We start from the raw sequence: 26735 nt of genomic DNA, 5'->3' as shown, positions 1-26735 counted from the left end.
CCAGCCTCCCGCTCCTTCGCGCCCGCCGCCCCGGACCCTCCCGCCCGACCATGGCCACGCCCCCGGCGCAAGGCCCCGCCCTCGTCCACGCCCCCGCTCGGGCCCGCCCACCCCGTCCACGCCCCGCCTCTCGGCCCACCTCTCCCCACCCCCGCCCCAGTCCGTGGACCAGGCTCCTCCCTCGGCCCCGCCCCAGCGTGCCGTGCGCGGCGGCGCGGCGGAAGTTGGCGTGGCGCGGCCGCAGCGCGCGGATGTCTTGGGGCGGGACTTCCGGCGGCGTTCGCAAGCGTCTTCCCGCCCCGCGCAAGAGTGGTCCGGCCGGCCTCCGGGACATGAAGGTGAGCCCCGCGGCGGCCGGCCCGGGTGGCGTGAGGGCCTCGCGTCCCGGCGCCTGCTTCTCCTCGCACCGCCTCAGTTCCCTTCCGCGAAGAGGGCGCGCGGCGGGCGCGGTGCAAGGGGCAGCTGGTGTGTGTGAGAGCGGGAGTGAGAGGGAGCGGATGCGTGAGGGGAGCGGGTGCTGAGAGAGAGCGTGTGTGAGAGGGCAGGGGTGTGAGGGGAGCGGGCGCTGAGGGAGCGTGTGTGAGAGGGCAGGGGTGTGAGGGAGCGGGCGCTGAGGGAGAGCGTGTGTGAGAGGGCAGGGGTGTGAGGGAGCGGGCGCTGAGGGAGAGCGGGTGTGAGAGGGCACGGGTGTGAGAGGGAGCGGGCGCTGAGGGAGAGCGTGTGTGAGAGGGCAGGGGTGTGAGGGAGCGGGCGCTGAGGGAGAGCGTGTGTGAGAGAGAGAGGGGATGTGAGGGAGAGCCATGTGTGCAAGAGAGAGCGCGTGAGAGAGGGGGGTGTGAGGGAGAGCGAGTGTGAGAGAGGGAGGGGGTGTGGGAGAGAGAGGGAGCGTGAGAGGGTGGGGGTGTGAGGAGGTGTGTGAAGGAGAGCAGGGGTGTGTGAGGAAGAGGGTGTGAGGAGGGAGGGGATGTGGAGGAGGGTGTGAGAGGGAGGGGGTGCGTGAGGGATGGGGGTGTGAGAGGGAGTGTGTGAGGGAGAGGGGGTGTGAGGAGGTGTGTGAAGGAGAGCAGGGGGGTGTGAGAGGGAGGGTGTGTGAGGAAAGGGTGTGAGGGAGGGGATGTGGAGGGGGTGTGAGGGAGAACTGGTGTGAGAGAGGGAGGGTGTGTGCGGGCAGGTGTCAGGTGGAGGGGGTGTGAGGGAGGGGTGTGGAGGGCGGGGGTGTGAGGGCGGCTGAGAGGGCGCGGGTGCTGCGCGGTGGGACTGAGAGAGTGTGCGGGGCGGCCGGGCGGAGCCGCGTGGACCAGCGTAGACGAGAGCGTGCGGGAATGAGAGGCCGAGCGAGCGAGCGCCCCGGCTTGGGGGGCTGAGCTGGGCGAGGCGGAGCGGGGCGCTGCCCTGTTTCCCGTCTGTGCGCGGGAGGAGCGCCGGTCCCTGTCCCGGGGCCGCGGAGAGGACTGGTTCACACGGGGCCTGACGCTGCGCGTGGTCAATAAACGTCGCCTGGGGCTGTGGTCGTCCTGCCTCTTACGCGCCTTCACCTCCGAGAGCGCGCGTGCCCTCGCCTCACCCTCGCCTCACCGCAGGAACGCAGTTGGCTCCAGAACTTGTGCTCGAAGACCGGAACGCGGGTGACTGACCGATACACTTGCTGGGGGAACAGCAGCGTTGGGTTAGTGAAAGCCCGCCCGAGTCTAGCCAGGCGTTGGTGGCAGACACTCAGGGCACGACGGTCAGCATCTCTCGAATTGCACATCACTGCATCGTGAGACCCAGTTGATGGGGAAAAACCGGTTTCTGAAAAATGAAAGAGAAAAGAATCAGTCAGAGCGCATCCCAGAGCAGGGTCATCTCTGACCAGCTGCTGCACTCTGCACACACGTATGACACATGCACACACACACACACGTGACATGCACGTATGTACTGGGCCGTGACAAACTCTTTCTTATTGTGGTCTCGATAGGAAACATGAGGAAGTCACTGCTGTGACCTGCTGTCCAGTGGTTAACACGCTGCTGAAACAGTCCTGGGAGCTTGGAGCCCCGGGCACAGCGGGGCTGTTACGGAGCAGGTCCGAGATCCCGCCTCCAAAGGCTCTCTGGGTTGCATTTGTCATGACCCTTCCAGGTGACCGCAGGTGTGAGCTGGTCACTACACACTGCATTCCCTCTGCAGGGCCGGTTCTGCCCAAAGGACGTCATCAGTGTGTGGAGAAGCAGCACGTTTTGAGCCCAGAAGTCGGCTCTGTGAAGGGCCTGTGGGCAGGATGGCAGGGTGGACACCTCACCGAAGTGCACGGTGCACAGTGGGAGCCATGGGAGGTGCCCAGACAAGGGCCTTGCTGCAGCTTGGGAGCCCCACACGTCCTGCAGCTCACACACAGGGTCCCCACCACGAAGTGTCTGGGAGTCAGTCTGGAAAGTTCCACGTCTGGTCAGAGAGCAGCCCAGGTCCAAGTGCTGCTTCCTGCTGCTGCTGTGCCTCCTCCCAGAGCTGACCCACCGGGCACAGGCAGGCAGTGGCAGTGCTGGCCCAGGCCTGGCGCTCAGTCTGGTTCTCCTTCCATCGCTCCCTCCATCGGGCAAGAAGCTGGCAGGGCCTGTCTTCCTCCAGATCAGCCCCATCTCCACCCTTTCCTCTTCCATCCTTCCCCATGGGGTGAAATCTCAGGTCAGGGGTCAGGCAGGTCATGGGCAGAGGGTCTCCTGGTGAGTGGGTGGTCGCCCTGCCGCCCGGGTGCAGGACAGCAGGCTGTCAACAGAGGGCAGGAGGGGTGCTGGGGCGTACCCCCAGGTTACTGCTGGGTGCTTCTGGAGGACCATGCTGTTTGGTTTCTTACCCCTCTGCCCCAGAGCAGAGGAGGAGCCTGCAGTCATGGAGGGGGCCTGAGGGGGCTGGAATCAAAAATGGGGTGCCCAGCAGAGTGGGACCTTCCCCTGTTCCCTGTGGCTCCTGCCAGCAGGTGCAGTTGTACCCCCACATGCATTTGGGTCTAGAAGCAGCCCCTCATTCTGGAAGCACATTTGTTCAGGTGTCTTTCTGGCCTTGTGGTGGCCAGGCTGCTCAGAGGGGGCCCCTCACCACTTGGCAGCCGCAGTCTCAGCCTGGCCAGGCAAGTTCTGGGTGATTCTGGGCCACCTGCCCCTCCCACGGCTGGAGCCCCCTCCCCGAGAGCCCTTCTCAGCCCCAGTGCTATGGCCGAGGGAGGCCAAGTCTCACAGCTGTGGTGGTAAGATGGCGGGGCTGGGCTGGGGTAGCAGAGGCTGCTGTCCTTGATTCCGATGCTGGAAAGTGTCCCCTGAGGTGAGGGGTTGGTGGGGTGGGGAGGGGAGAGGGCAGAGGGCAGAGATCTGGGTGTGGGTCTTCTTATCCCTCCCCCACAGTCCCCTTGGAGTTGCCTTTGCCAGCAGCTTGGTGCACAGGCCTGTCCCTTACGTCCTCCTCCGAAGCCCCAGGGCCCAGTCAGGTCCTTTGTGCCTCCCTGCCTCATGGGGAGGAAGCTGCAGGGCTGCTCACGCCCAGGCAGGCCCTGGTCTCCCCCAATTCCACACAGGTGTGCTGTGGATCTGTCAGGTGCCACAACCTAGGCACTTGCTGCCTGAGGCAGCCCAGGCCCCCCGAGTCTGCATCAGCAGCACCTATCTTGCACAGGGAAGTGACAGCCAAAAATGGGGCAGCCTGTGCCACTCTGCAAAGGGAAGCAGGTCAAGAGGAGGGTTTCAGGGACTGAAAACAGGCTCCTGGCCTGGAGGTTGTCGGGGTGGAGGGGCAGGCACCATGAAGGGCCTGGCTCTGCCAGTTCCTGACAGGGCACACCATGCCTGCCCAGGCCTCTGGTGTCCCCGGGGGAATGCACACTCACCTGCAGGGCAAGGGGCCTGGCCAGCCTCCAGTCCCCAGGTGCCTGCAGGGTCTTCTCTGGCTCTGCTGCCAAGCAGGCCCTTGGCTGGTCTGGAGGCAGTACGCTGCCTGGGCCCTGAGATTGTTGACTGGCATGGTTTTCACACCTGTACATCTTAAAGCTGGGCCTGCTTGTGCCTTAGCTGCCCTGAGGGTGAAACACAAGGAGACAGAATTGCTGGGACGGGAGGTGGGAGGTCCGGGACCTAAAAATGAACTGTGCAACTAATAAAAGTCCAGTACAGGAAAACCAGAAGATACAGAGAAAGCCAAACAGCAGACAGGCAGCTGCTTATGTGCTGTCAGTGTCCCCCATCGTACTTTTTTCTGTGGGTGTACACATAGAGTATTTAAATAAAGATGGGATCATGCTATGTATGTACATCTTGTGATGTTTGCACGAGTCACAAGCATCACAGTGCCTGTCCACATTCCAGCATATGGAAGTGCGGGTTATTCTGTGTTTAAACAGCACTTCAGTGAACATCCTCATGTGTTTTCCTTGTAGGTGGGAAGTTTCCCAAAGCGGAATTTGTGAAAGAAAAGAAAAGTGTGGGAAAGTATAATATTCATGACCAGATTTTCATCCAAAAAGGTTTCCCCAACTTGAACTCCCAGGAGTGGCTCAGGAGAGGTGCTGCTGGCCCCAGTTCTCATGATAGTATCGTTATCTTTAGTCCTGGCAAACAATGGGTGGAAGGGCTGTCTTATTTCAGTGTCCAGTCCTCTGATTACTAGTGAAGCAGAAGTGCTGATTCTGGGGCTAAGGTATCTCTGTATTAAGAGGTATCTCTGTGTATTACGCCTCTTTGCAACCTTTATTTTTGTAGCAGGGCTTTTTTTTTTTTTTTTTTTTTTTTTTTAGATTGGCACCTGAGCTAACAACTGTTGCCAGTCTTCCTTTTTTTTTTTTTCCTGCTTTTTCTCCCCAAATCCCCTTAGTATATAGTTGTGTATTTTTTTAGTTGTGGGTCCTTCTAGTTGTGGCACGTGGGATGCCGCCTCAACATGGCGTGATGAGCAGTGCCATATCCGCACCCAGGATCTGAACTGGTGAAACCCTGGGCTGCTGAAACAGAGCGGGTGAACTTAACCACTTGGCCACGGGACCAGCCCCTGTAGCAGGGCCTTTTTTATTGGAGTTTTTTTTATTCTCAATTTGTAAGAGTTCTTTGCATGTTATGGATAGATAATTCATAGAAATTCGTTGTCTAAAATGTTCTAAGCATTTGTTTTCTGGTTTATTATTTTGTTTGTGCTTTTGTTTCTTAAATGAAAGCTCTACGTTTTTATGTGGTAAACTGTATTGGCGTTTTCTTTCATAATCTCTACCATTGCTAATATAGTTGGAAAAGTCTTCTCCACCCTGAGTTTACATAAACAGGTACTCATGTTTTCCTCTAGTTCTTCCTGTGGCTCTGTTATTTTGCACTTAAGTTCTGCAGTGGCCGTGATTTCTTTGGGTTTGAGAGGGAAGTGGGGAGCCAACATTTTCCTGTATGGCCAGCTGTCAGGGTGCCACTTAGGCAGTGGGGGAGGGCTCTCTGGCTGGCAACAAGGAAGCCCCTTTCTGGGTGTGAGAGGAACCAGGAGCCCAGCAGTGCTGGAAGCTGGACTCCAGCCGTTGGGGCTGGCCCAGGGCAAGGCTCTGTCCTGGGGCCAGTGCCCAGCTCAGTGCCACAAGGACCCAGTTCCTGTTAGGCCGAGTGCTCCAATCAGCAGAGGGGACTTCCCACACTGCTGGTGGTCTCCATGCTCTCTATCTCTGCAGCCCCCTGGAACCTGAGGTTGGACTCGGCTGTGACCTACCTACCATGAGAGCGCTGCTCAGCACACTCTGGCTTGCTCTGGCCTGCAGCTCTGTTCACACTACCCTGTCAAAGTCAGATGCCAAAAAGGCTGCCTCCAAGACACTGCTAGAGAAGGTAGGAGTGGTCTGGGGACTGACTGACCCATCGTGCCTTCTTCCTGCTCTCTGGGGCCATGTGCCAAGGCCTTTGATGCGGCCACGGAGCTGGGAGCCTGGGGCATTGGCCTCTTCTGGTGGCCTGCCTGTACTAGCCTGGGGCTCTGGCTGGATGGCATCAGAGGGAGCAGCTTCTGGCGCTGGGACCTGAGGGTGCACCTGCCCCCACTGGGCCCATCATCTGTGGCAACGTCTAGGTTTCGGTCCTTACTCTGCCTTCTGCTTCTTTTGACACTTGCACTCTCCTCCTACCTCATTGCGTTCTGTAATATCCATGGCAGTTGGGCAAATCAGACGAGAGCCGTGCTGTGTTTGCACCTTGTCTTTGTGCTGCTTTTCTGGGATGGCCTAGGAAGGCAGAGTGAGTCTTCGGGGATTGTCAGCTCCTCAGGGGTGGGCCTTTCCCTGCAGTCTCCCGGTCAGCAGCACCATGTTGATCCCAGACACAGTCCCTGGCTGAACAGAGAGCACCGCTGCTGTTCCTGGGGTTCTGCATTCTGTCTAAGGACGTGGACACTGATGGCTTTCACCCTGTTGCTTTTATTTCAGACTCAGTTTTCAGATAAGCCCGTCCAAGATCGGGGTCTGGTGGTGACAGACCTCAGAGCCGAGGATGTGGTTCTTGAGCATCGCAGCTACTGCTCGGCAAAGGCCCGGGAGAGGCACTTTCCTGGGGACGTCCTGGGCTACGTCACTCCAGTAAGCTGGGCCCTGGGGTGGACAGGGAGGTCCCAAGGGCAAAGCAATCACTGGGGTCTGTGTTCTCACCTCCTTGGGCCCCACTGTGGAGGTGCAGCGGGAGAGATGCCTCCCAGAGAAGCAGCAAGAATCATGCTGGGGGTCCTCTGGGGGCTTGCTCCCTGCGGTGCAGCTGCCAGGGGCTCACCTGTTCTCCATCCTCTGCCAGTGGAATAGCCACGGCTACGATGTCGCCAAGGTCTTCGGGGGCAAGTTTACACAGATCTCACCTGTGTGGCTACAGCTGAAGAGGCGTGGACGCGAGATGTTCGAGGTCACGGGCCTCCATGACGTGGACCAAGGTTCTTACCTTGCTGCTCGCCTGTGCTCATCCCGAGGGCCCAGAAGGGTGTGAGTGCATGTCTGTGAGTGTGTGTATCTGAGTGAGGATAAGAGTGTGTGTATCAGAGAGAATGTGGGTATATTTATGTGAGAATGAACATGTGTTTGTGAGAATGAGTGTGAATCTGTATGTTAGCATGAACACATGTGAGTGTCTTTGTATATCTGAGTGTATGTATGTGAGTGTGATGACCACCTGGTGTTGATCCACACCCCCATCCCCCTTGGCAGTTTGCACATGTGTCCAGGAGGAGGTGTCCAGGGAAGGGGAGTCCGGGAGGGGACCAGGGCCTGGACACTCTGACAGCCATTTTCTGTGGGCGTGCACCTGAGTTTACACAGCCATCCCCCTTTTGGGTTCAGAGAGAGGATGTGTTAGCTAGTTATGGAGTTCTGAGACCTAGAGCACTTCCCTAGTCTCAGGAGGGCAGTGTGTCAGAGGACTGGGAAGCTTTGGGGCCTGGCCCTCTGGATACCCCTTAACCCTGGGAAACAGTCCCAGACGCCTTGGAGTGGTGACCCCAGATGCAACCACTTGTGCCCTGCTGGCCATAGGGTCTGAGCCACACTGGCTGCTCTGTAGGAGGAGGAGGTGGGAGGTCAGGAAGAAGGGGATGGACTCAGCGGGGGGCCCAGGTCAGGAAGAAGAGGTGGGGTCAGGAGGAGGGGGGCGGGGTCAGGAGGAGCTGGGCACAGGACCTGTGGATTCTCTCCCTCAGTCCACCTCTGCACCCCCATTGCGTGGTCCCTGCATTTTCCTCCTTGGAGGTGAGCAGGGTCTTCTCATGAGTGAGGGGCTGTGTCCCTTCATTGACTGTCCTCTCCACATCCCACAGGGTGGATGCGGGCGGTCCGGAAGCAGGCCAAGGGCCTCCGCATAGGTGAGTCCAGGGGGCCTGGGCAGTCAGGGCAGCCAGCCCTTAGGCCACATGCTGTGGGGTGGAGGACCTGGCTGGTGTGACCTCCCTGTGGGTGGGTGAATGGCCCCTGGGGTCTTCATCTGTGCCTGGTAATACAGGCTGTGCTGCCCAGCACATCGGTCACTCCCCTGACTGCTCAGAAATGAACCCATCCTCAGCCTGGCATTCACGGCCCTTGGTCCAGCTGGGGTCCTGTGCCCCGCCCCCCACACCTGGGCTCAGCCCACCACAGCCAGCGCCTTCTACACCTGTGGACTTGTCCTCCCATTTCTTCTTCATTCACTCAATGAGCATTTATCGAGGTCTCTGTCCTGGAGCTCACAGCTGGTGAGGGAGGGACACCGTCCCAAAGTGTGGTGGGATCAGCAGGGTCTGGGGAGTGGAGTGAGGGAGGTTTGGGAGCAGGTGACAGCTGAGCAGGAGCATGGGGGTAGGGGCTGGGTGGGAACTTGCAGTTGGAGGCAACGGGGAGCCCTCGGGTCAGATCAAAATGGAGGGTGGTCTACAGGAGCCGGGCAGCGAGGAGCTGGCTGAGCTGGGGTCGGGGCACTCACACCTGGTGTGTGAAAAGGGAAAGGGGTCAGCATCTTTGTCCTTCCCCAACATCCCTGGTACCCCTCCCTTTCGAGGCCATGTGGTGCTGAGACAGCCACGCTGGATGCCTGCCTGTATGGTCACCGCTCTGCAGGCCAGGGGCCAGGGCCGAGCACAGGAGGGTCATGGTCTCTGTGTGGGTCTGTCCCCCCAGTCCCTCGGCTCCTGTTTGAGGACTGGACTCATGAGGACTTCCGGAACGTCATGGACAGTGAAGACGAGATCGAAGAACTCAGCAAGACCATGGTTCAGGTCGCCAAGGTGAGGCCTGGTGCTCTGTGGGGCCTGACACTGGCTGCATGGGGCACCCTCTTGACTGCAGGGGTTCCCCGGGCTGGGGGGACTTCCTTTGGGCAACACCCAGCAGCCCACTGCCCTCCAGGGAGGGGACCTGCCCCAGCTGGCCAGCACTGGGCTGCAGGAGTTGGGGAGCCCTTCAGGCCCCCAGAGTTTGGAGTTAGGGGAGGCACATGAGTGGACAGGACACACAAGAGCCCCAGCATCTCTACTCCTGGCTCCTGTGGGGACCCCCTCACTGCCCCCTTTAGAGAGTGGCTTCTAGGCCTGTAGCATGGCCTTCGGGCTGTGACCTCACTGGGTAGGTGGAGGCGGCTGGGTCCATGTCTGCCTTCCCACCCATCCCTCCTAGGTCTTCAGACCCTCCTCCCTGCTCCCGTTCCTTTCAGAGCCAGCATTTTGACGGCTTTGTGGTAGAGGTCTGGAGCCAGCTGCTGAGCCAGAAACACGTGTGAGTGGTCTCTGAGTGTCTCTGGGGTGGGGTTGCTCTGTGCTCTTCCTGACCCCAGGTGTCCTGAAGGAGGCTGGAGGAAGAGTGGGATGGGGGGTACCCTATTTGGGAATTTGCCACCTTGCTGGGTGGCAGCAGCCCTGCAGAGGTGAGTTTCCAGCACCTTCTGAGAAGGGAGAGCAGGAGACAGATGCTACTGCAGCTTCTTTTGAGACAGCTTCATACTCTCGGGGCTCAGGGAGGGCCGGCAGGGGACAGCAGGTCACCTGAGCCGCAGCAAAGATGAAGTAGAGTATGGAGGGGGCCAGAGTGTCCAGGATCCTGAGGAGCATGGGAGACACCAGCCAACCTGGCAGATGGTTTCAGGCACACTTTTGCCCAGAAGCCACCTCCCAGGACAGGCCTGGCCATGGCAAGGCGTGACTGGGACATTTAACAAGGCTGCTGCTCCCGTCCCCACCCGTCACCCATTAGGCTTCTGAGTAGATGTCGGAGGGCCCTGTTTCCTTCCAGAAGCACCAGGTCAGCCTGGAAAGGCCGTTGGCAATTGCTAAGGAGCAGGTGGCCGTCACCTAGGGGACTCCCCCCCAGACTTCCCTCCCACAAAAGTCCTCTGGAGAGGAGCAGGCAGCTTGAGCAGCTGAAGGGGGTGGGCGTGTTTCCCCTCTCTGATGGGAGGCCCCATCTCCTGTCTTCATACTCAGCGTGTGGCAGGCCTGCTCACCGGGCACACTGGTGACCATAGCCTGGCCTCTGCAACTCAGTCCCAGCAGACACCTGGCTGGGTGGGTGCTGCCCCAGGGGCACAGTAACACCCCTCCCTTCTCACAAAGACGCAATCCTCAGGACAGTCCTGAAAGCCAGGAAGGCAAGTGACAGTGACGGGTGCTAAGGGCGACAGATGGTATGACAGTTCCTGGCAAAACTGACACCAGCCTAGAGAGGGAGGCCGGCGTCCTCAAGCCTGTGTGCTCCCCCGAGGGCACACTTGGCTGCCTACAGCCAGAACCACCTCCTTGCGGGGAGTCATTGTGGCACCAAATCTCTCCCACTGGGCTTGGGCCCCATCAGGAGGCTCTGAGAAGCTGCTATGGTCCAGCAGTCTGCTTGCACCAGGCCCCATCCTGGCCCCCTCCCCAGAGAAGCAGGGCTCAGGAGCCCGAGCACCTGGCCCCACCCTGCCCTCACCTGTGCTCTGCAGACGCAAGCTGGAGCCGAGCAGGGCCTGGAGGTGGAGACTGGCTCCCACCCTGGCTGTGCAGGGATGGCCCGAACAGCCCCACCCATCTTGCTTGTGTGAGTCCCTGGCGCCCCAGACCCTCTGTCTGACCTGCACCGCACGGGGCCAGGGGGCTCACTGCCTGCTCTCCAGATGGGGGCAGCTCCTGAGGGACTGTGGGGAAGGACTGAGGGCCAGTCACTGGGCCAGGGCCTCCCACGCACAGCAACGGTGGGGCCCAGCCAGAGTGGACACACAGAGTGCGGGGCCATCCCGAGACTGACCCCCTAGCAGCATGGCCGTGTGCAGGGCTGAGGCTCATCAGCACCCACACTTGGTGTCCCACATGCTGTCCGCGGTGTGCGGAGCTCGGGGGTGTCCTGACAGGTGCTCCCAGGCTATGCCTGGAGCTGAGCTGTTCTTCGTCCCGCTGGCTGGCTCTGAGACACTGCCTTCTCCCATTCCTCTAGGGGCCAGAGGAGCCTGTAATGCCACCTCCCTCTCTGTCCCCCCACGTGGTGGTACACTGCCCACTAAGACACTCCTCCCCCATGTCCAGGCATGAGTGGAGGGGCACACCTGGTGCTCACCCCCTGGTGTTCTTTCTATTTGTCCCAGGACTGAGGGTGCCCCCCTCCTTGAACTCTTGCCTGGGACCGAAGCAGGCAGAGCTCTGTGTCCAGGCGTCCACTAGGCCAGGGGTTGCTACACGAGGAGGCTGGGCAGCTGAGGCTGGCTCCTGGGGACGCTAGGTTAGGGTCCCTCCTCAGCGCAAGATTCTAGGTGGTGGAGCTGCCCCTTTGTTCTGGTCATGAGGCACCTGTTGAGGTGCTCTGAGGCCCTCAGTGTGTCCTCCGGGGTTTCATGGCCTGGGCTGACCCAGCCGCCAGCAGGTCAGCATGCTGAGCACACATGGGTCCTTCACCCCCTTACCAGGCTGTGTGTCTGGGGAACCAGAGGTGATGGGGTGCTGCACAGACTCCCCATTCTGCTCTCCACCCTTCTTTCAAGAAGACCCTGAGCACGAGGAAAGACGGGACAGCCAGGTTCTGGGCAGGCCCAATTGGAGTAGGGGGTGACCCCCACAAGATCTGCTGGGCTGGCGTGGTACTTGAGTGTCTGTGCTGTTCTCTTTGGGGCCACACTGGAGCCCGTGCCTCCAGAGCAGAAGGTGCCTGTGAAGAGGCACCTGCCCTGCAGCATGTCTCGGCCGAGCCACTCTCTGACCACCCCTGACGCTCCTCTCCATTGTGTGCAGGGGCCTCATCCACATGCTCACCCACGTGGCAGAGGCGCTGCACCAGGCCCGGCTGCTGGCCATCCTGGTCATCCCACCGGCTGTCACTCCCGGGTAAGTGCTGTGCTCTCTTGGGAGAGGGGAGGTTCTTCACGGTCAACACCAGGACCATCTGGGCAGGTGGTGTGCTGCAGCACGTGCAGGCGTGGGCACCGGGGCTCTGGGACCTGTGTCAGCAGCCTCAGCACGTCCTCACATGCCCCTGCACCTGAACATTTGAAGACGTGTTGTAAGTCCCCACATTTGAGAGACTGAGTCTTTTAGACTCACTTCTACTTGCCCTCAGGAAGGGCCGATCTGGGCCTGCCCCGGAAGGGTGGGTTTCTGGCTGGCGCCCTCTCTGCCTGAGAATCTTTGTCCTGAGTTCCTGGCACCTGGGCCAGAAGTGGACGGTGTGAGCAGGGACCACCTGCTCCTCACCCTGCAGTGACCAAGGGAGGAAGCTCCCTCCTCATAGGGGCTGAGGGGGATACCTGGAGGGAAGGGACCATGGTCAGTTCAGCTGGGACTGAGGGCGAGGGGCCCAGGCACTGCTAATGGTCCCTGGGCCTGGCTGGGCCAGCCCCTCTCTGCCACCTGGGCCAGCCGGTGTGCGTTTTGCGAGGCATAGGCCTGGGCTGCTCCCTGGCAGCTGGGGAGCCAGCCCCGTGGTTTCTCTGGAGGCTCTTGCTGGCAGTGCCCAGGAGCTGTCCTGTTGGCAACTCTCCTGCTCCCCACACTTGCCAACAGCAGCCCGACCGACAAACGAGCTACTCAGCACCTCCTCCCAGCCACACCAAGGGCTGGAGTTAGGCTCATCCTTCCCCTTGGCCAGGCCAGGCTGGGCACTAACCACAGGGAACAAGAGTTCCAGGAGGGGTCTGTGTGCAGGCGCATGGGGAGGGCTGCCTTTTCTCTGCTGGCCCGTGGCCATGCTCACCTTGAGCCCTGTGCTCAAGGTCACAGCCATGCCCCTGCCAGAGCTGCCAGCTGTGGCCCATCTCCATTCTGCTGGGGCTAACCAGGGAGGGACACACCATCTGCTGGGGCCTGGCATCTTCCTGCCAACTTTAGGGGGTTGGACTTTAGGGGGCTGGTCTCAACTGTGACCATTGGGGAGTGTGGCTGTCACTGCCCAGTGAAGTGTCTGCTCCCCAGACACATCCCCAAGCTCCCTGCTGTGGTTGGTGCCTGTCACCAAGTCTTCTTGCCCTGTCCCACTCGGACGGGCTTTGGGTTCGTGGGGTCATTGTCTGCTAGTGTTGCTTATCCTCAGGTCCCACAGGCGCCTGATGTCTGGGGGGGGCCTGGGCCTGGCATCCTGGATGCTCCCCACAAAGGTGGCTGGCCTAGGCAGCCTTGAGATGGGGTGTGTCAGGGTCGCCCGGGTCCCGTGGAACAGGTGACCAGCTCTGAGGTCCCAGCAGTGGGATGCCCCTGCCCTAGGATTGAGGCTGCCGGCTGAGAAGAGGAGTCCTGTCTCCGCTCATGTGGACAGGGAACTGGATGGCCCCCCAGGGACGTGGCAGTCTTAGGGGCTGCTGCGGGCAGAACAGGCAGGCCAGCGGACAGGGTGTGTCTGGCAGATGGGCCACCTGGGCTCCTGCCCACCCCAGCCCGAGGCCCTGGGAAGAAGGGCAGCCTGTGCTTGCCACTGCCGTGTGGGCAGCAGAGCCTCCGCTGAGATGGGGTAAGGCTGGCCTGGTGCACCCGCTCCCACTGGTAGGGATAGGGCTCTCCTGGAGCTGGGCTGATCCCACCCTTGGATGCACAGGGGGCAGGAAAGGAGATGATCCTCTGCTGACCTCCAACAGCAGGCTCAGCCCACTGGCCCTCGCAGTCCCACCGCTGCTCCTGGAGTGTGGCCCTGACCAAGCTGGGGACTGCCCCCTATAGCCGGGTGCTGAGTGGCTTTCCAGGGAGAGTAATCTGAGGTCCTCCAGAGTGGAGGGAGAAAGGGGTGTGAGCTGGGAGCCCCCACAGCCAGCTTGCTCTGGCCTCAGTTGGGCCCAGGTGTCAGCTGGAGAAGGGCAGACCAAGGGGCCAACAGGGCCATGTGAGATGGGCCATAGTAGCTGGGCTTGTCTTGTTGCAGGACTGACCAGCTGGGCATGTTCACACACAAGGAGTTTGAGCAGCTGGCCCCCGTGCTGGACGGCTTCAGCCTGATGACCTACGACTACCCCACAGCACAGCAGTGAGTGTGGGTGCCGTGGTGCCCCGTGGACTCCATGACTCAGAGCAGAGATGCCCACCCACTCTGGGGCCTGAACACTGGGCTCTCAGGGAGAGGAGACCTGGCTTCCCACCAGCCTGCTGTCAGCTCTCGATTCCAGGGATGTGGAGGGCCTGGTCCTTTCTTCCAAGCCCACAGTGGGCCCCGCATTGAGCAGCCTGTTCATTCTGGGGGCACATGGCAGTGGGAAGCCCCCATGGGAATGCCATCCTGGGGCATCCGCTCACATCACTGGCCCTGGCTACTGCGTGGTGGCCACTGTCGTTGGGCTTGCCTTGTTGCTGAGGAGAAGGTACTCCTGTGGGCAGGGGTCACTGCCCCGTGGGGAGCCTTGGGTGTGGGCAGTGTCACACTGCTGCCCACTGCTGCCTCTGTCCACCGCAGGCCTTCACCTCAGCTGCTTTGCTCCCCACAGAGGAAGATACAGACATGGGTGTCCAGCAGGAAGGCACCACAGAAGGCCTGAGTGCTGCCCTCTCCTTCCCACTGTGGGCGTGGACCCCTGCCCCAACTTAGGCGCTTGAGGTGGATGGCCTGAAGTCTCTCTGCCTGCCACTGAAACCTGCTCCTCCCTCACCCCTGCAGGCCTGGCCCCAATGCGCCACTGTCTTGGGTGCGAGCCTGCGTCCAGGTCCTGGACCCCATGTCCAAGTGGCGGAGCAAGATCCTCCTGGGGCTCAACTTCTACGGCATGGACTATGCGGCCTCCAGGGATGCCCGCGAGCCCGTCATCGGGGCCAGGTGAGCTGGGGATCCTCACTGCACCAGGCAGCTTCCTGTGCTGCCCCGCGCTCGAGGCCCTTGTGCTGGTGGGTCTGCATGTCTCCCGGAGGCGATTGGGTGGAGCAAGGGAGAAGACCTGGTGGGGTCTGACCCTACCCACCAGGCACCTGCAGTGGAGCCTCTCTGAGCCTCTCACGTTGGCGGAGACTGTCCTAGTGCCCTTTGAGCTGGGGGCACCCCTCAAGTTTCCCCCATCGGCAGGTGTGTGGACCACTTTCCCAGCTAGAGTGGCAGTGGGCCTGACCCAGGACCCCATGAAACTGCCGCTCCGGAGGCTCTGCATTCTGGTATCCATCCAGACTTCCCCCTGGTGTCTCTTCCTTCTGCCTGAAGGACGCCCTTTACGTTTCTGGCCGTGTGGTTCTGGTCGTGTTGGATTCTTTTCAGCTTATTCTGCGTGGTTTTTTGGAAGACGTTTTTGCTGGGTGTGGAATTCTGGGCTGCAGCTTTTGTTCCTGCACTTTCACAGCATCGCTCCACCGTCCCCCTGCTGCGGTCCTTCTGCGAGCCACTCGTGGTAGTTATGTCTGTTGCTCTGTACGCGCTACCCCAGCACCCGCTGTGGTTTGATTACCATGTGCCTTCGTGTAGTTTTCTTCATGTTTCTTGTACCTGGTTGTCATTGAGCTTTTTGGATCTGTGGGTTTATACTTTTTATCAAATTTGGAGAAATTTTAGCCATTTCTTCGAATATTTTTTCTGTTCTTCCCTTTTTCTCTTCCCTTTCCAGACCTACAAATACGTGTATATTAGGTCAGTCAATTTGTTGCCCACTCACTGACACTCATTTTATTTTTTTAGACATTTTTCTCTGTTTTCTTTTGTTCCCTTTTTGTTGCTGTCTTCAAGCTTACTGACCGTTTCTTTGCCGTGTCTGCTCTGCCACTGATCCTCTCTCGTGCCTCTCCCTCTCACGTGTTGTAGTTCTCACATCCAGCAGTTTGTTTTGGGTAGTCTCTCGTCTTCTGTGTCCCTCCTAAACTCTGCCAGTGCACTCAGCTGTAACAGCTGCTTGGCTTTCTTGCCTGCTGCTCCCACGTCGGGTCTGTTCTGGGTCTAGTCGCTGGTGGCTCTCCTTCCCATGGTCCTGTCCAGCCTGCCCTCTGCCATCCTGTGCTCTTGGGTTGGATGCTTGACGTTGTGAATTTTGCTGTGCTGGGTGTTTTGGCATTCCTAAAATCTTCTCATGTAAGCCATGTGAGCTGGCTGCTTTTCTCGAGAACCTGGTCCTGTTGATGGGGCGTGAGTCCAGAGACCACAATCTGGGCACGCCTGAGCACGCACGCAGCAGCTCTCTCGTCATTTTCAGGGCAATCTCTGTGGGTCACCTTCAGGCCTGCTTGCTGCCAGGGACACAGCATATCAGCCCAGGCAGGAGGGACCAGGACCAGGAGGAACACCCATGAGGGGCTGAGACAACCCCTCACCTCAGCTGCCCCTGGATTGGGCCACTCTGTGGGTTGGATGTCAGGGTCAGCCATGCTCTGAGGCAGGGGTGGAGAAGTGGAGCTCCTGCCAGGACCATGTCCCATGTCCATACAGCTGGTGCTGGGGTCAGAGGTCCGGTGCAGTCCTGGGGTGCCCACTCCACTCCTGGCCGCTGACGCTGGGCACGCTCTGCATCTCTGAACCTGGGCCTGCCCCTCTGCTTAGAAGGGCCTGGGGAAGTGGTGTGGACAGTGGTGTGGAGCTGGCCCAGGCAGGCCAGGGAGCAGCTCCTCAGCTCTTGGGGGTGTTGCACTGGGGCAGCCCAGGGCTGAGATGGTGCTGGCCAGTTGCTAGGGCAACACCCCACCTCCCTGCAGCGGAGTGGGGCTCTTGGTGCCCGGCCTCCGTGTCCCTCAGCCCCCCAGGTCTGTCTGTCCTCTGGTCAGGGCTGCTCTGTGTGCTGCCCCTCCCTACCACAGCCCTTCCCTGGCACAGGATTCCTGGGGAGATTCTGGAAGCCTTGCTAGTGGCCCACTGATCTTTCCCCATGTCCCTGACGGGGCATCTGTCTCAGGGAGGCGTTGAGTGGAGTTTCATCTGAAGCTCGGGCTCCCAGCACCAGCCCTCAGTCTTCCGGGAGCCCGGCCGTGGCGCCTGCTGACCAGTCGGCCAGGAATAGGGAGGTGCTTTCTCCTGCTCTGGAGGAGGCGTCACCCAGCCAGGACCGCCTGTGTGGAGCCAGAGGGACCCAGTGCCCCCACCCCCACCTCTGCTCTAGCCTCAGGCTCTGCTGGCCTAGGCCTCTTGGGAGGCCAGAGGTGTTGGCCTTGAGGTACCACCCCATCTTAGTCAGCTCAGGCTGCCGCACAGACACCACAGCCGTGGGCTTGAACTGCAGACGTTGACTGTCTCCCACTCCTCGAGGCTGGACATCTGAGATCCAGGTGTCGCAGGGTTGGTTCCCCCTGAGGCCTCTCTCCTTGGCGTGTAGACACCGTCTTCTCCCTGTGTCCTCACATGGTTGTCCCTCTGTGCATGTCTGTGTCCTGATCTCTTCCTCTTATAAGGACCCTAGTCACGTTGGATCAGGACCCCCCCTAGTGACTTCTATCTTAATCACCTCTTAAAAGACCCTCTCTTCAAATACAGTCCCATCTGAAGTGCTGGGAGTCAGGACTTCAACGTAGGAATTAGAGGGGACACAGTTTATCTGAACGCCACCTGAGCGGGTGAAGAATTATAGCTTCAAAGTGGGGCTGTGGCAGCCATTAGTCCTGCTGGTGGGTCAGATGACAAAAGGCACCACGCAGCCTCCACTGGCCACGAGTGCCCAGCCCCCAACTGTTGTGAGGAATTTCAATTACAAAGGTGTGTGTGTGCACACACGTATATGTGTGGGTGCACATATGTGCATGTGCCCCTGTATGCATATGCACATAGACTACACTCTGATGTATTGGGATTCTGGTTGTCCCCAGCCAGGGATGGAAGACTGTGTCCTATCCCAGTCGCCACCCCTAGCCGAGAGATCACCCTCACAGGCTACCAGCCGCCCCTCCGCCTCCTCCCAGAGGTGCCCCTCACTGGTAACTGTTGGTGTCTGCCTGAGGGCAGAGGGTGGTGGAGATCTGGGTCCCAGGAGTGTGGCTGGGCTGTGTGTTGGGGACCAGTGCTCACTGCCCTGCCTGGTCCTGCTGGAGGTCACTGCCGCCGTGCCTCACCTTGGTGGGGGGCAGATTCCGGCCTCCTTCAGGGTAGGAATAAAAACCAGCCGGCAGAGCAGGCAGAGTGCTGACGTAGCGGGCTGGGGCTCATGCGCCTCAAGGGCACGTGGTGGGTCGGGCAGTGCACCCACTTGGTCTCGCCTAGTGTATCTGTCCTGCAGAGGAGGGAGGGACCAGGTGGAGATCACAGGCCTGTGACAAGTCGACAGAGGGGGGCACTGACCAGCCTGAGGCTTTCAAAGCTGGCCTGGGGTCGTGTCTGCCTCTGGGGAGGGCCATGGTATGGGGCTGCCCCCCAGAACCCCCTCCGCAAGTGGATGGTGCTCCTGCCTTCCAGGGCAGCTGAGTATCTGAGCTGGGGGAGCAGTGCCTACTGGGCTGCTGGCTCTCCCCAGGACAGCAGGCCCTGAGGCCATACCTTCTGACCCCTGACTCGGCCCCTCTTCTGGACCTGCCACCCAGGGAGGCCGTGAGAGCTCAGCACAGTGTTCAGTCACAGTGCACAAGGTCATATGAGCCACCGTTTGGGGGCCCCAGGGTCCTCCCCATCCGGTCCCCCTCGCCCTCTTCCCTGAGCTCTTCAGCCACTCACCTGTGCTCGTCTGTCTGAGCTGTGGTGATTTAAGTGACATCAGCCTCAGCTCAGATGCGGTTCACTCTGCTCATATTTTCTGCCATTTGCACTGAATTTCTGTCTTCCTCACTGAAACCTTACTTGTGAGCTGCAGCTGCCCCCTGTAGCCCAGGGAAAACATGGACACCCCTCAGCCCCATCCGCACCCCTCCACACGTGCCCCCCCTGGGCCAGGCACCTGCCTCCTGGACTTGTCTGCTCTCCAGTCCCCAGCTTGCTTAGGAGCCTGGACCAGAGCCCACGCCTTTGCCCTCACCTGCTGCCCACCATCTGCCCGCCCGCCCCCAGAGTGAGCCTCGGGCATGGGGAACCCATCAGGCAGGGCCCCCAGCTGGCTCCTGTGGGTTGCAAACTTCTTTTGCCCACAGCCTTATTTCTTCCAGGCCATCGTCCTCCCGGCTTGCAGAGCAGGGTTGATATGTGTGCTCACGGGTATGGGACCATGTGGAGTGCAGGGGACCCTGGGAAGTGTGGGTCAGGAGCTCCCCCACAGCTGGGCAGCCCTCCCCCATCTCAGAGTCGAACCCCTTTGATCTGGTGAGCCAGGCAGAAGAGCCTAGGGGATTGACCCCTGTGTCTGGCAGGGGAGGGGAGGGCTGCCTCTGCAGGGGATGAGCATGTTCACTCAGGTCCACCTCCCCGAGAACCATGGCTCACCATGACGTGCACCCCGGCCAGTCGCTTCTGAGAACCTGTTGTGATGGCCCCTGATCCCCGTGCGGGTGACGGGCAATGTGTGGGGTGCCGGTGAGCCCATGGCCACTCGGGCTCTCTCCAGCTCCCTCACCGACAGAAGCTCAGGTGACCTGTCCAGGATTATCTGCCCCCTCCTTCTCGACCTCTCCAGCTAAGACCCAGACCCTTTGTGGCAGGAATCCCTGGTCCCCTCTGGGGGCAGTAGGGGATCAGCTGCCTCACAATCTGCTCAGCTGCGGACAGAGCCAGGACCCCATGGTGGGGCTGGAGGCCAGCTCCCTCAGGCCGGTGGTGTGTTGTCTCCTGGCGTCTACCAGCCAGGCCAGCGTTGTGCCTGCCAAGGGGCCCCAGGGGCCCGGTCTGCGGGGCCCATTTGTGCACGTTCAGCATTTCCCTCCCAGCCCCCCAGTCTCTGTTGACCATCCCTGGACAACACGCAGAACCCATCATGACCACAGCCAGGCCTGTGTGTGTGACCTGGGTACTCCCCAACTTTGAGGAGTCTGGGTGGCTGTGAAACACCCCAGGAGGGGCCAGGGACCCCCCCTCCCTATAGACACATGGCCCCCAGGGCACCAGTCTGGGTGCTGGTCTGTGGGTCCCCGTGGCTGCAAAAGCTTCATCCCAAGAGGTTGTCCTGCTCCCCTAGTGGCCGGGATGTTCCCGAGACCTCGCCCAGGCCCATGAGAGCCCTGCACCAATCCAGGTGGCACCCCTTCTGCACTTTTAGGGCCTACACCCCCCACGCGGCTGAGCCTCTGCCCAGGGGGCCTCCTGGGGACCCAGCGAGAGCCAGCCCCAGCTGCAGCACGGCCACAAGGGTCCCTAAGAGCAGGCCATGCCCCAGCAGGCCCTACTCTCCCAGCTCGAGTCTCCTCAAATGTCACAGCACCTAGGGTCACAGGCACACGGGCTCAGGGAAGGACGCTTCCCTGTGAGCCTGCGTCCCAGTGACCTGCCAGCCCCAGACAGCAGTACTGGGCCAGGGCCATGCGGGGGCAGCGGGTCTGTGAAGCCCCACGGGCAGGGAGCTGGTGGGTGAACTGCACAGGCAGGGCTGCTCTGCCAGCATCGCAGTCCCTTGCAGGATCTCACTCCCGACCGGAAGGTGGGGGCTGGAGGCTGCAGCAGCCCCTGGCCCCACAACTGTGGCCTCACTGTGTCCCTCTGTGGCTCTGGCCCTTCTCTCTGTCTCCAAGCCTTGACCTTCCTTTCCTTCTGCCGGGTGTTGACTCCGCAGTCCCGTCTTTGATCTAGAGGCCTCTCCTGGCCCTCCTCCGAGTGTCCTGGTCTGGTGGCTGGGCCCAGCCGCTCCTCTCTCCCTGCACCGTTTCTCAGGTGTGTCCTCTGCTGCCGCTGTTTGCTGTCTCGCATCGGGCCACCTCCTCACATCACCCACAGAAGGGTGGCAGCCAGGCGCCCCTGGATTCACTGTGTGGGCCTGCGCTAGGGAGACCCTGCCCCTTCCACGCTCCCCTTTCAGGCCCAGGTCGGGAGACTGTCACAAAGGGGACACAGAGCTCTGGCTGCATGCTGCAGGGGCCATTGGGGAAGCCAGGTCAGGGCCAGCCACCTGTGGGGAGGGCACAGCCCAAGGGGCCCTGGGTCAGGGTGGAGCAGTGGGCAGCTCAGGCTGCAGCAGGAACAGTAACAAGGAGAGGTCACTGGGCATGTGGGTCCAGCATCCCCGTGGACCAGGGCCCTCTGCTCTGCTGGCCGGCAGGAGTTTAGGGCATTCTGGGCTGGCGGGGACCCCTCCCAATATCAGGGTATGGGGGCGAGGCAGAGGCAGGTCTGCCTGGTCGTTGACTGCACACCCAGACTTCCCATCCCTCCCTGTTTGAGCCCAGCCTCTCCCAGTGCCTGGCACTCTTGGGAACCCGCTGGGGCAGATGGGCCCCTCACTTACCTGCTGGTCTCCCCTCCCCTAACTCCCCCTCCAGTGGGTCTGCGTCCCCTCCCCTTCCCTCAAGTGTAGGGCATGTCCGAAGGGTTCCTCCTTTCTTGAGTGCTCAGCTGGTCCCAGGAGCATGGGTGAAAAGGCTGCCCCCGCATCGCCCTCGGGCCCTGTCACAGGCCAGGGTCTGACAGGTCCGTGTCTTGGTGGGTTATTCAAGGCTCTCTCCAGACCCCTCTGTGGCCTCTGCCCAGCAGGGCACCGTGGGAGTGGCTCAGCCCGTGGAGAGCGGGGCGGGGGGGGGGGGGGGGGGGGGGGGCGGGGTGTGCTTCTTGTGTCTACTCAGCCCTCAGGCTGGGGTTTGGGGACAATAGGGAGCATTTAGGGGAAGTTGGGGGCAAGGCCCAAACTAAGGGCAGCAGAGCGGGGACAGGGTGCACCTGGGTCTCCTGCAGTGGAGGCTGCAGCCCAACTCCCGAAGCCCGCCTGTCAACCTCTCTGGGCGTCTGCAGAGACACCTTGTGGGCTAAGGCAGAGGAGGAGTCTGGAAGGCCCACCTGCCTGCTGCACCCACCCCTCGGCGCACCTTTGTGTGGACAGTGGGAGGGGCGTCCCTTCTGACACCCACGCAGTGAACTCGCAGGTGAGGTGCCAGGCCCTAGCTCCTTAGCAAGGCTGTCTGGTGCTTCCTCCCAAGGGCCCCCGGCTACAGGAAGGGCAGGGACGGTGGGCCACAAGTTCTGGCCCTGTGCACTTGCAGTTAAACCCCTCCTTACAGAGAGAGAAACTGAGGCCCAGGAGGAGCCCATGCTGGTCACAGTGTACTCAGCTGACCCAGAAGGGTGAGACTGGCCAGACCACGTGGTGCCTGGGCCTTGCCCCACACATGCACACTCGGGCACTTCCAGGGGCTCTATGAGGAGCCTGGGTGGAATCTTGGGACAGCCACCTGCTCATCCTCTCTCCCCAGGGATCCGCCCTAGGGGCTGTGTTCCCCACCCCACAGCAGGGCCTCCCAGAGGGAACTCAGTCACCGAGGGGATGAAGCAGCAGCAAGGCCTGTTAGCCGGGCACCCCGTGGGGTCCTTGGGGCATGGGTTTTGTGGGTGCTCACCCACACGGCGGCCATGTCATCTTGTCCCTATGTGTTTGGAAGCTGGTGCGGTGAGGTGGCCAAGTAGTTCAGCTGAGGGGCCGGGGGGAGGGCGGGTCACCCAGCCCTGCGCCTGCCTCTCCAGCGGCTCAAGTGCCTCTCTGGGCCTCTGGCCTGGCAGTGTGGGCAGCTTATCTGGGCAAAGGCTCTCGCTCCCTGCCCTGTCAACACTGGCCCCAGGGAGTCCTCAGACTTGGCCCCCTGAGCTCTGGGGCCACCTCACCAGCCTCCTTGCACACTCAGTCTGAGCTGTGCTCCATGCACGTGTCAGAACATCCGGGAATGCTGGGCTGAAACCTCTCGTTTAGGTCTGCTGCTCGGGAGACCCTTGGGCAGATCCGAGAAGTGCCGGTGCGGCCTGCCCCCAGCCCCGCGCGATGGCCTCCTCTGGGCTGCACTGTGCTTAGTGCCGAGTGACAGCCGTCCTTCTTGGCAGGCAGCCAGGGCTCTGTCCAGCAGGGCAGGTGTCCCCCCACTGGGTGCCCAGCCCAGGGGGTCAGGCCACCTCGGAAGCAGGTGCCGTCTAGGGTGGTGGTCCAGCGCTGGTGGGCCTCTCCCCCCGGGGTACATGGGCGGCTTAGACTCAGCTCAGCTGGCGCATGCAAGTGTGCACGTCAGTTCTCATTTGTGGGGGTCACAGCACAGGGCGCAGGGACACCACAGGTACCCCCGACAGAGACGGAAACCAACAGGGCTGGAGTTTCCTTCTGGGTTGGGAGTCCCCCGTGTCCTGCTCTGTCCCTCTGTCCTCCCTGATGTCTGTTCTTCCTCGGGGCTGTGGCCAGCCCTGCGCCTGCACACCCTGACTTTCTCTCCTGTTGGAGTCCTTTTTCCAAAAGAAGCTTTCAGCTGGTCTCCCTGGGGTGACCCTCCCCACCCCCAACCAAGAGGTTCCCTTGGTCACACTTGATCTGCCCTCCCTAGAAATGTGTAGACGGTTCTCCTTGTCTCTGACGTCTGCGAATCCCTCAGTGTGTTTCCATTGATAATTTCCGTGTGGCGTTCCTTGAATCTTTCGGTCTGAGGCTGTGTAACTTTTTTGAGGGGATCTAATTCACATACTGTAATACTCACCATCTCAAAGTGAACAGTTGAGGAGCACTCAGTGCATTCACAGGGTTGCGCAGGCCCCACCTCTAATCCCAGGACATTACATCACCCCAGAAAGAAGCTCCGTGTCCTTTACCCCACACTCCCCAGCCCTGGTGACACTACCCTGCCTTCTGTGTGCATCTGTCTGGTCTGGACATTGCATAGAAATGGGATCACACGATATGTGGCTGTGGGCTTTTGTTTTAGTTTAGGAAAGTGCCCAGCCCTTATTTCTTGAGCGTTTTCTCTCCGTTATTTCCTCCTTCTCCGGGCTTCCTTCAGCGCTGATGTCAGCACCTCCGTTCCTGTCTTCCTTCTGCTTTCTCTGCACCCCTCCCAGCCTCGGCCCTCTGGCCTCTTCCCACCCGGTCCTCAGTGCGCAGGGCTCTCCTCTGCCTCTCGTATTTCGGGTTGTAGTTGCCTCCCAGCTCCCTGTGGCCCTGCTGTCCCCTGGAGCCGACCCACCTGGTGGGGTGTTTGCACTCCCCGGGCTCACACCCCATTCTCGCCTCTCCGCATCTCCATGGACCATTTGGCGATTCCCAGAACTGCACTGATTCCTAGGACTGCACTTGGGCGAACATGGGGTCTTGTGCACCCCACCGTGGCACTACCAGGCCGAGGCCTCCAGGGGGAAGGGCTCAGGTGCTCTCAGGGGTTGTGGCTGGACCTCGACAGAGACCCCAGCCTTGGCTGCCCCCACCACAGCCTCACGTCCTCTGGCAAGGAGCAGATTTTGAGGGGTGACCACAGAGGCCCCCACAAGAGAAGGGGTATGTGGCCAGAGCTCCCTATAGACCCAGGGGCACCCCACCCTACAGCATCTGCCCGTGACCCTGGGATGGGACCGGGGGCTCAGGGGGTGGCTGGGTCGGGTGCCCACTCTTGCCCCTCAGCGCAGCCTTCCCTCCTCCCACTTGCCCTGCCCATCCCAGCTTCTCCTCAGAGAGCCACTTAGGAGACATTGGATCGAAAGGTGTAAATGACATTAATGACACCTAGAGCGGTGTTTTAATTAAGGATAATCCAATAATTTTCAATGGCTAGAGCTGGTTGATGGGGGTCACAGCTGTGCCTGGCCCAGACCCCATGGGGAGCAGATCCATATGGGCCACTTGGTGCTTCCTGGGCATCTGCGTCCCCTGAAATGGCCGACCACCACCACCACCTCCTCCTCAGATGCCCCGCTCCTCTGTCCAGTCCTGATCCCCTACGGTCCCACAAATGTCTTGCAGTACAGCCCAGAGCACCAGGGCCCCTACAGCCACCCGCCGCCTCTCCTCCCTCCTCGGAGCCCAGGCTACAGGCCCCAGGTTGTGCCTCCTCCCTCGGGCTGCAGGGCACCACCGTCCCACAGCAGGTACCAGTTGTGTCCAGTCGTCAGCTGCCTGCCAGGGAGGACCACAGAGAGATATTGAATGTGCCTTACAAGACATGGAGTGTGGGCCGGCCCTGTGGCGCAGTGGTTAAGTTTGCATGTTCCGCTTTGGCTGCCCAGGGTTCACTGGTTCAGATCCCGGGTGCGGACATGGCACAGCTTGGCAAGCCATGCTGTGGCAGGTGTCCCACATATAAAATAGAGGAAGATGGGCACGGATTTTAGCTCAGGGCTAATCTTCCTTTAAAAAAGAAAAAAAGACATGGAGTATGCTGGACCCCAGTCTTCCTGGCCTGAGGCAGCTTGGGATCCCACCTGTCATCTCTGTGTGTTTTGCAGGGGTAAGGGGAGCGGTGTTTCAAACCATTGGCTCCTGGTGGTCAGGAGGGGCTGCTGAGGATTTGGGCAGCCGTATCCGCAGCGAGGCAGGCAGGCCAAAGGCAGCCCAGGCCCTGGAAGGGCCCAGAAGGCCCTGCCCTGGCCTGCTGTCCCCGGAAAGCTGGAGTGGGGGCCTGGGGGGCCTCCAAGAGCTCCCCCAGGCCCTGTTCCTCTTCTGAGGCCTGTGGCGTGCCCCAAGCGCCACCCCCGATTGCACAAGTTGCTGCTTCTCCTGCGGTGCCTCACGCAGTCCCTGCGAGCGCCTGGCCTGCCCCATCCACCAGCAGGCACCTCGCCTGAGCGCAGGCACCCTCATTCTGCCCTTCCGGATGCGCCTGGTGCAGAGATGACCCAGTGAGCTGTTCCTCAGGACACCAGTGCCTTGGTGCAATCGTGCACTGAACTCAGGTCGTGGAACACGGCAGAGAGCTTAAAGATGCTGTCGGGGCTTCCGCTCTCATCTCAGGAGCCCTCTGTTGGGTGTCTTTCCCCCCTGCCCCCGCAGCGAGGACTCTGGACGCTGCAGTGTGAGGCACCCGTCCTGCAGCTGCCCCAGGCCGAATATTCCAGGCCGGTCCCATGGTCTTTCCTGGGATTTCCTTGTGTCCAGGGTGCACACCTGGTTCTCCCACGCAGCCCAGTGTGCTGTTGGCACTCCATAGACCATCAAGGGACAACAGCCCCCAGAATCCTGCTGCCCCTGGGTGGCCACACCCCTTCCATGACAGCCACCGCCACTGTGCCACTGTTGCTCTGTCTGGTGTTGGGGCTGTCAGCGAGGCCTCTGGGGGGCTGGGGTGCCGGGCGGGCGGGCAGGGCAGCTCCCTCACCCAAGCCCCGGCCTCCCCCAGGTACATCCAGACTCTGAAGGACCACAGGCCCCGGATGGTGTGGGACAGCCAGGCCGCTGAGCACTTCTTCGAGTACAAGAAGTGAGTGTCCAGGAGGAGGCCCTGGGGTGAGAGTCGAGGCACATGCCCAGGCTGGCCAGGGGTCCCCGGGCCACGAGCTTGACCTCTGGCCCCGAGGGCCAGCCCAGCCTGAAGAGTAGGACCCGCAGAGGGGCCTTTGCAACTGGAGGCCCTGAGAGCTCAGCTGGAAGGTGGGGAGGAACTGGGAGAATGAGGGGGAGGTGGCGGCAAGGCAGGCGGTTCTGCTCTCTCTTGCAGGAGCCGCGGCGGGAGGCACATCGTCTTCTACCCAACTCTGAAGGTACGTGTGGACTGGCTGTGATGCTGGGCTTGCGGGCAGCAGGCGTGACCCTTCCCACGGCGACCCTTGCCCTCAGCAAGGCTGCGGTGGGCAGTGGGGGTCAGCGCTGGGACGAGGGGCTCGGGCCTGGGTGCGTGCGGGGGTCTGCGGTGATGACGGGAGGTGGAGGCTGATGCTGACCTCTGCCTGTAGTCCTTGCAGGTGCGGCTGGCGCTGGCCAGGGAGCTGGGTGTCGGGGTGTCCATCTGGGAGCTGGGCCAGGGCCTGGACTACTTCTACGACCTGCTCTAGGCCCAGCTCTGGAGCAGACATGTGCTTTCTGAGCGACAGATTGACGTGCAAAATACAGACTGCTCTGTTTTCCATACCGTGTCTGCTGGATTCTCGAGCCGGGACAGAGGGGTCCTGAACCCTGGCCCCCTCG

The 26735-nt window shown here is 60.9% G+C and overlaps 1 protein-coding gene across 4 annotated transcripts; it reads left to right on the top strand.

Annotated features, from left to right (window-relative positions):
* Positions 1-211: 211 nt before the first annotated feature.
* Positions 212-26735, top strand: CHID1 (chitinase domain containing 1). 4 transcript variants are annotated; one of them, XM_070230327.1, is made up of 14 exons: positions 212-338; positions 5669-5822; positions 6413-6562; positions 6771-6903; positions 7780-7824; positions 8612-8718; positions 9144-9205; positions 11683-11775; positions 13796-13897; positions 14522-14677; positions 25951-26031; positions 26269-26311; positions 26504-26550; positions 26603-26735. In XM_070230327.1, exons 2-14 carry the CDS (start codon positions 5712-5714, stop codon positions 26718-26720), a joined length of 1248 nt encoding a protein of 415 aa, XP_070086428.1. In that variant the 5' UTR covers positions 212-338; positions 5669-5711; the 3' UTR covers positions 26721-26735. The 4 variants fall into 4 exon arrangements, with proteins under 4 accessions (XP_070086428.1, XP_023510560.1, XP_005598461.1 ...); XM_070230328.1 differs by lacking the exon at positions 212-338 and adding an exon at positions 1557-1666; XM_023654792.2 differs by having other exon boundaries at positions 26504-26676.

The sequence above is a fragment of the Equus caballus genome, chromosome 12 (genome assembly GCF_041296265.1).
Source record: "Equus caballus isolate H_3958 breed thoroughbred chromosome 12, TB-T2T, whole genome shotgun sequence".
NCBI classification, from domain to species: domain Eukaryota; kingdom Metazoa; phylum Chordata; class Mammalia; order Perissodactyla; family Equidae; genus Equus; species Equus caballus.
This window is presented reverse-complemented; position numbering and strand designations above follow the sequence as displayed.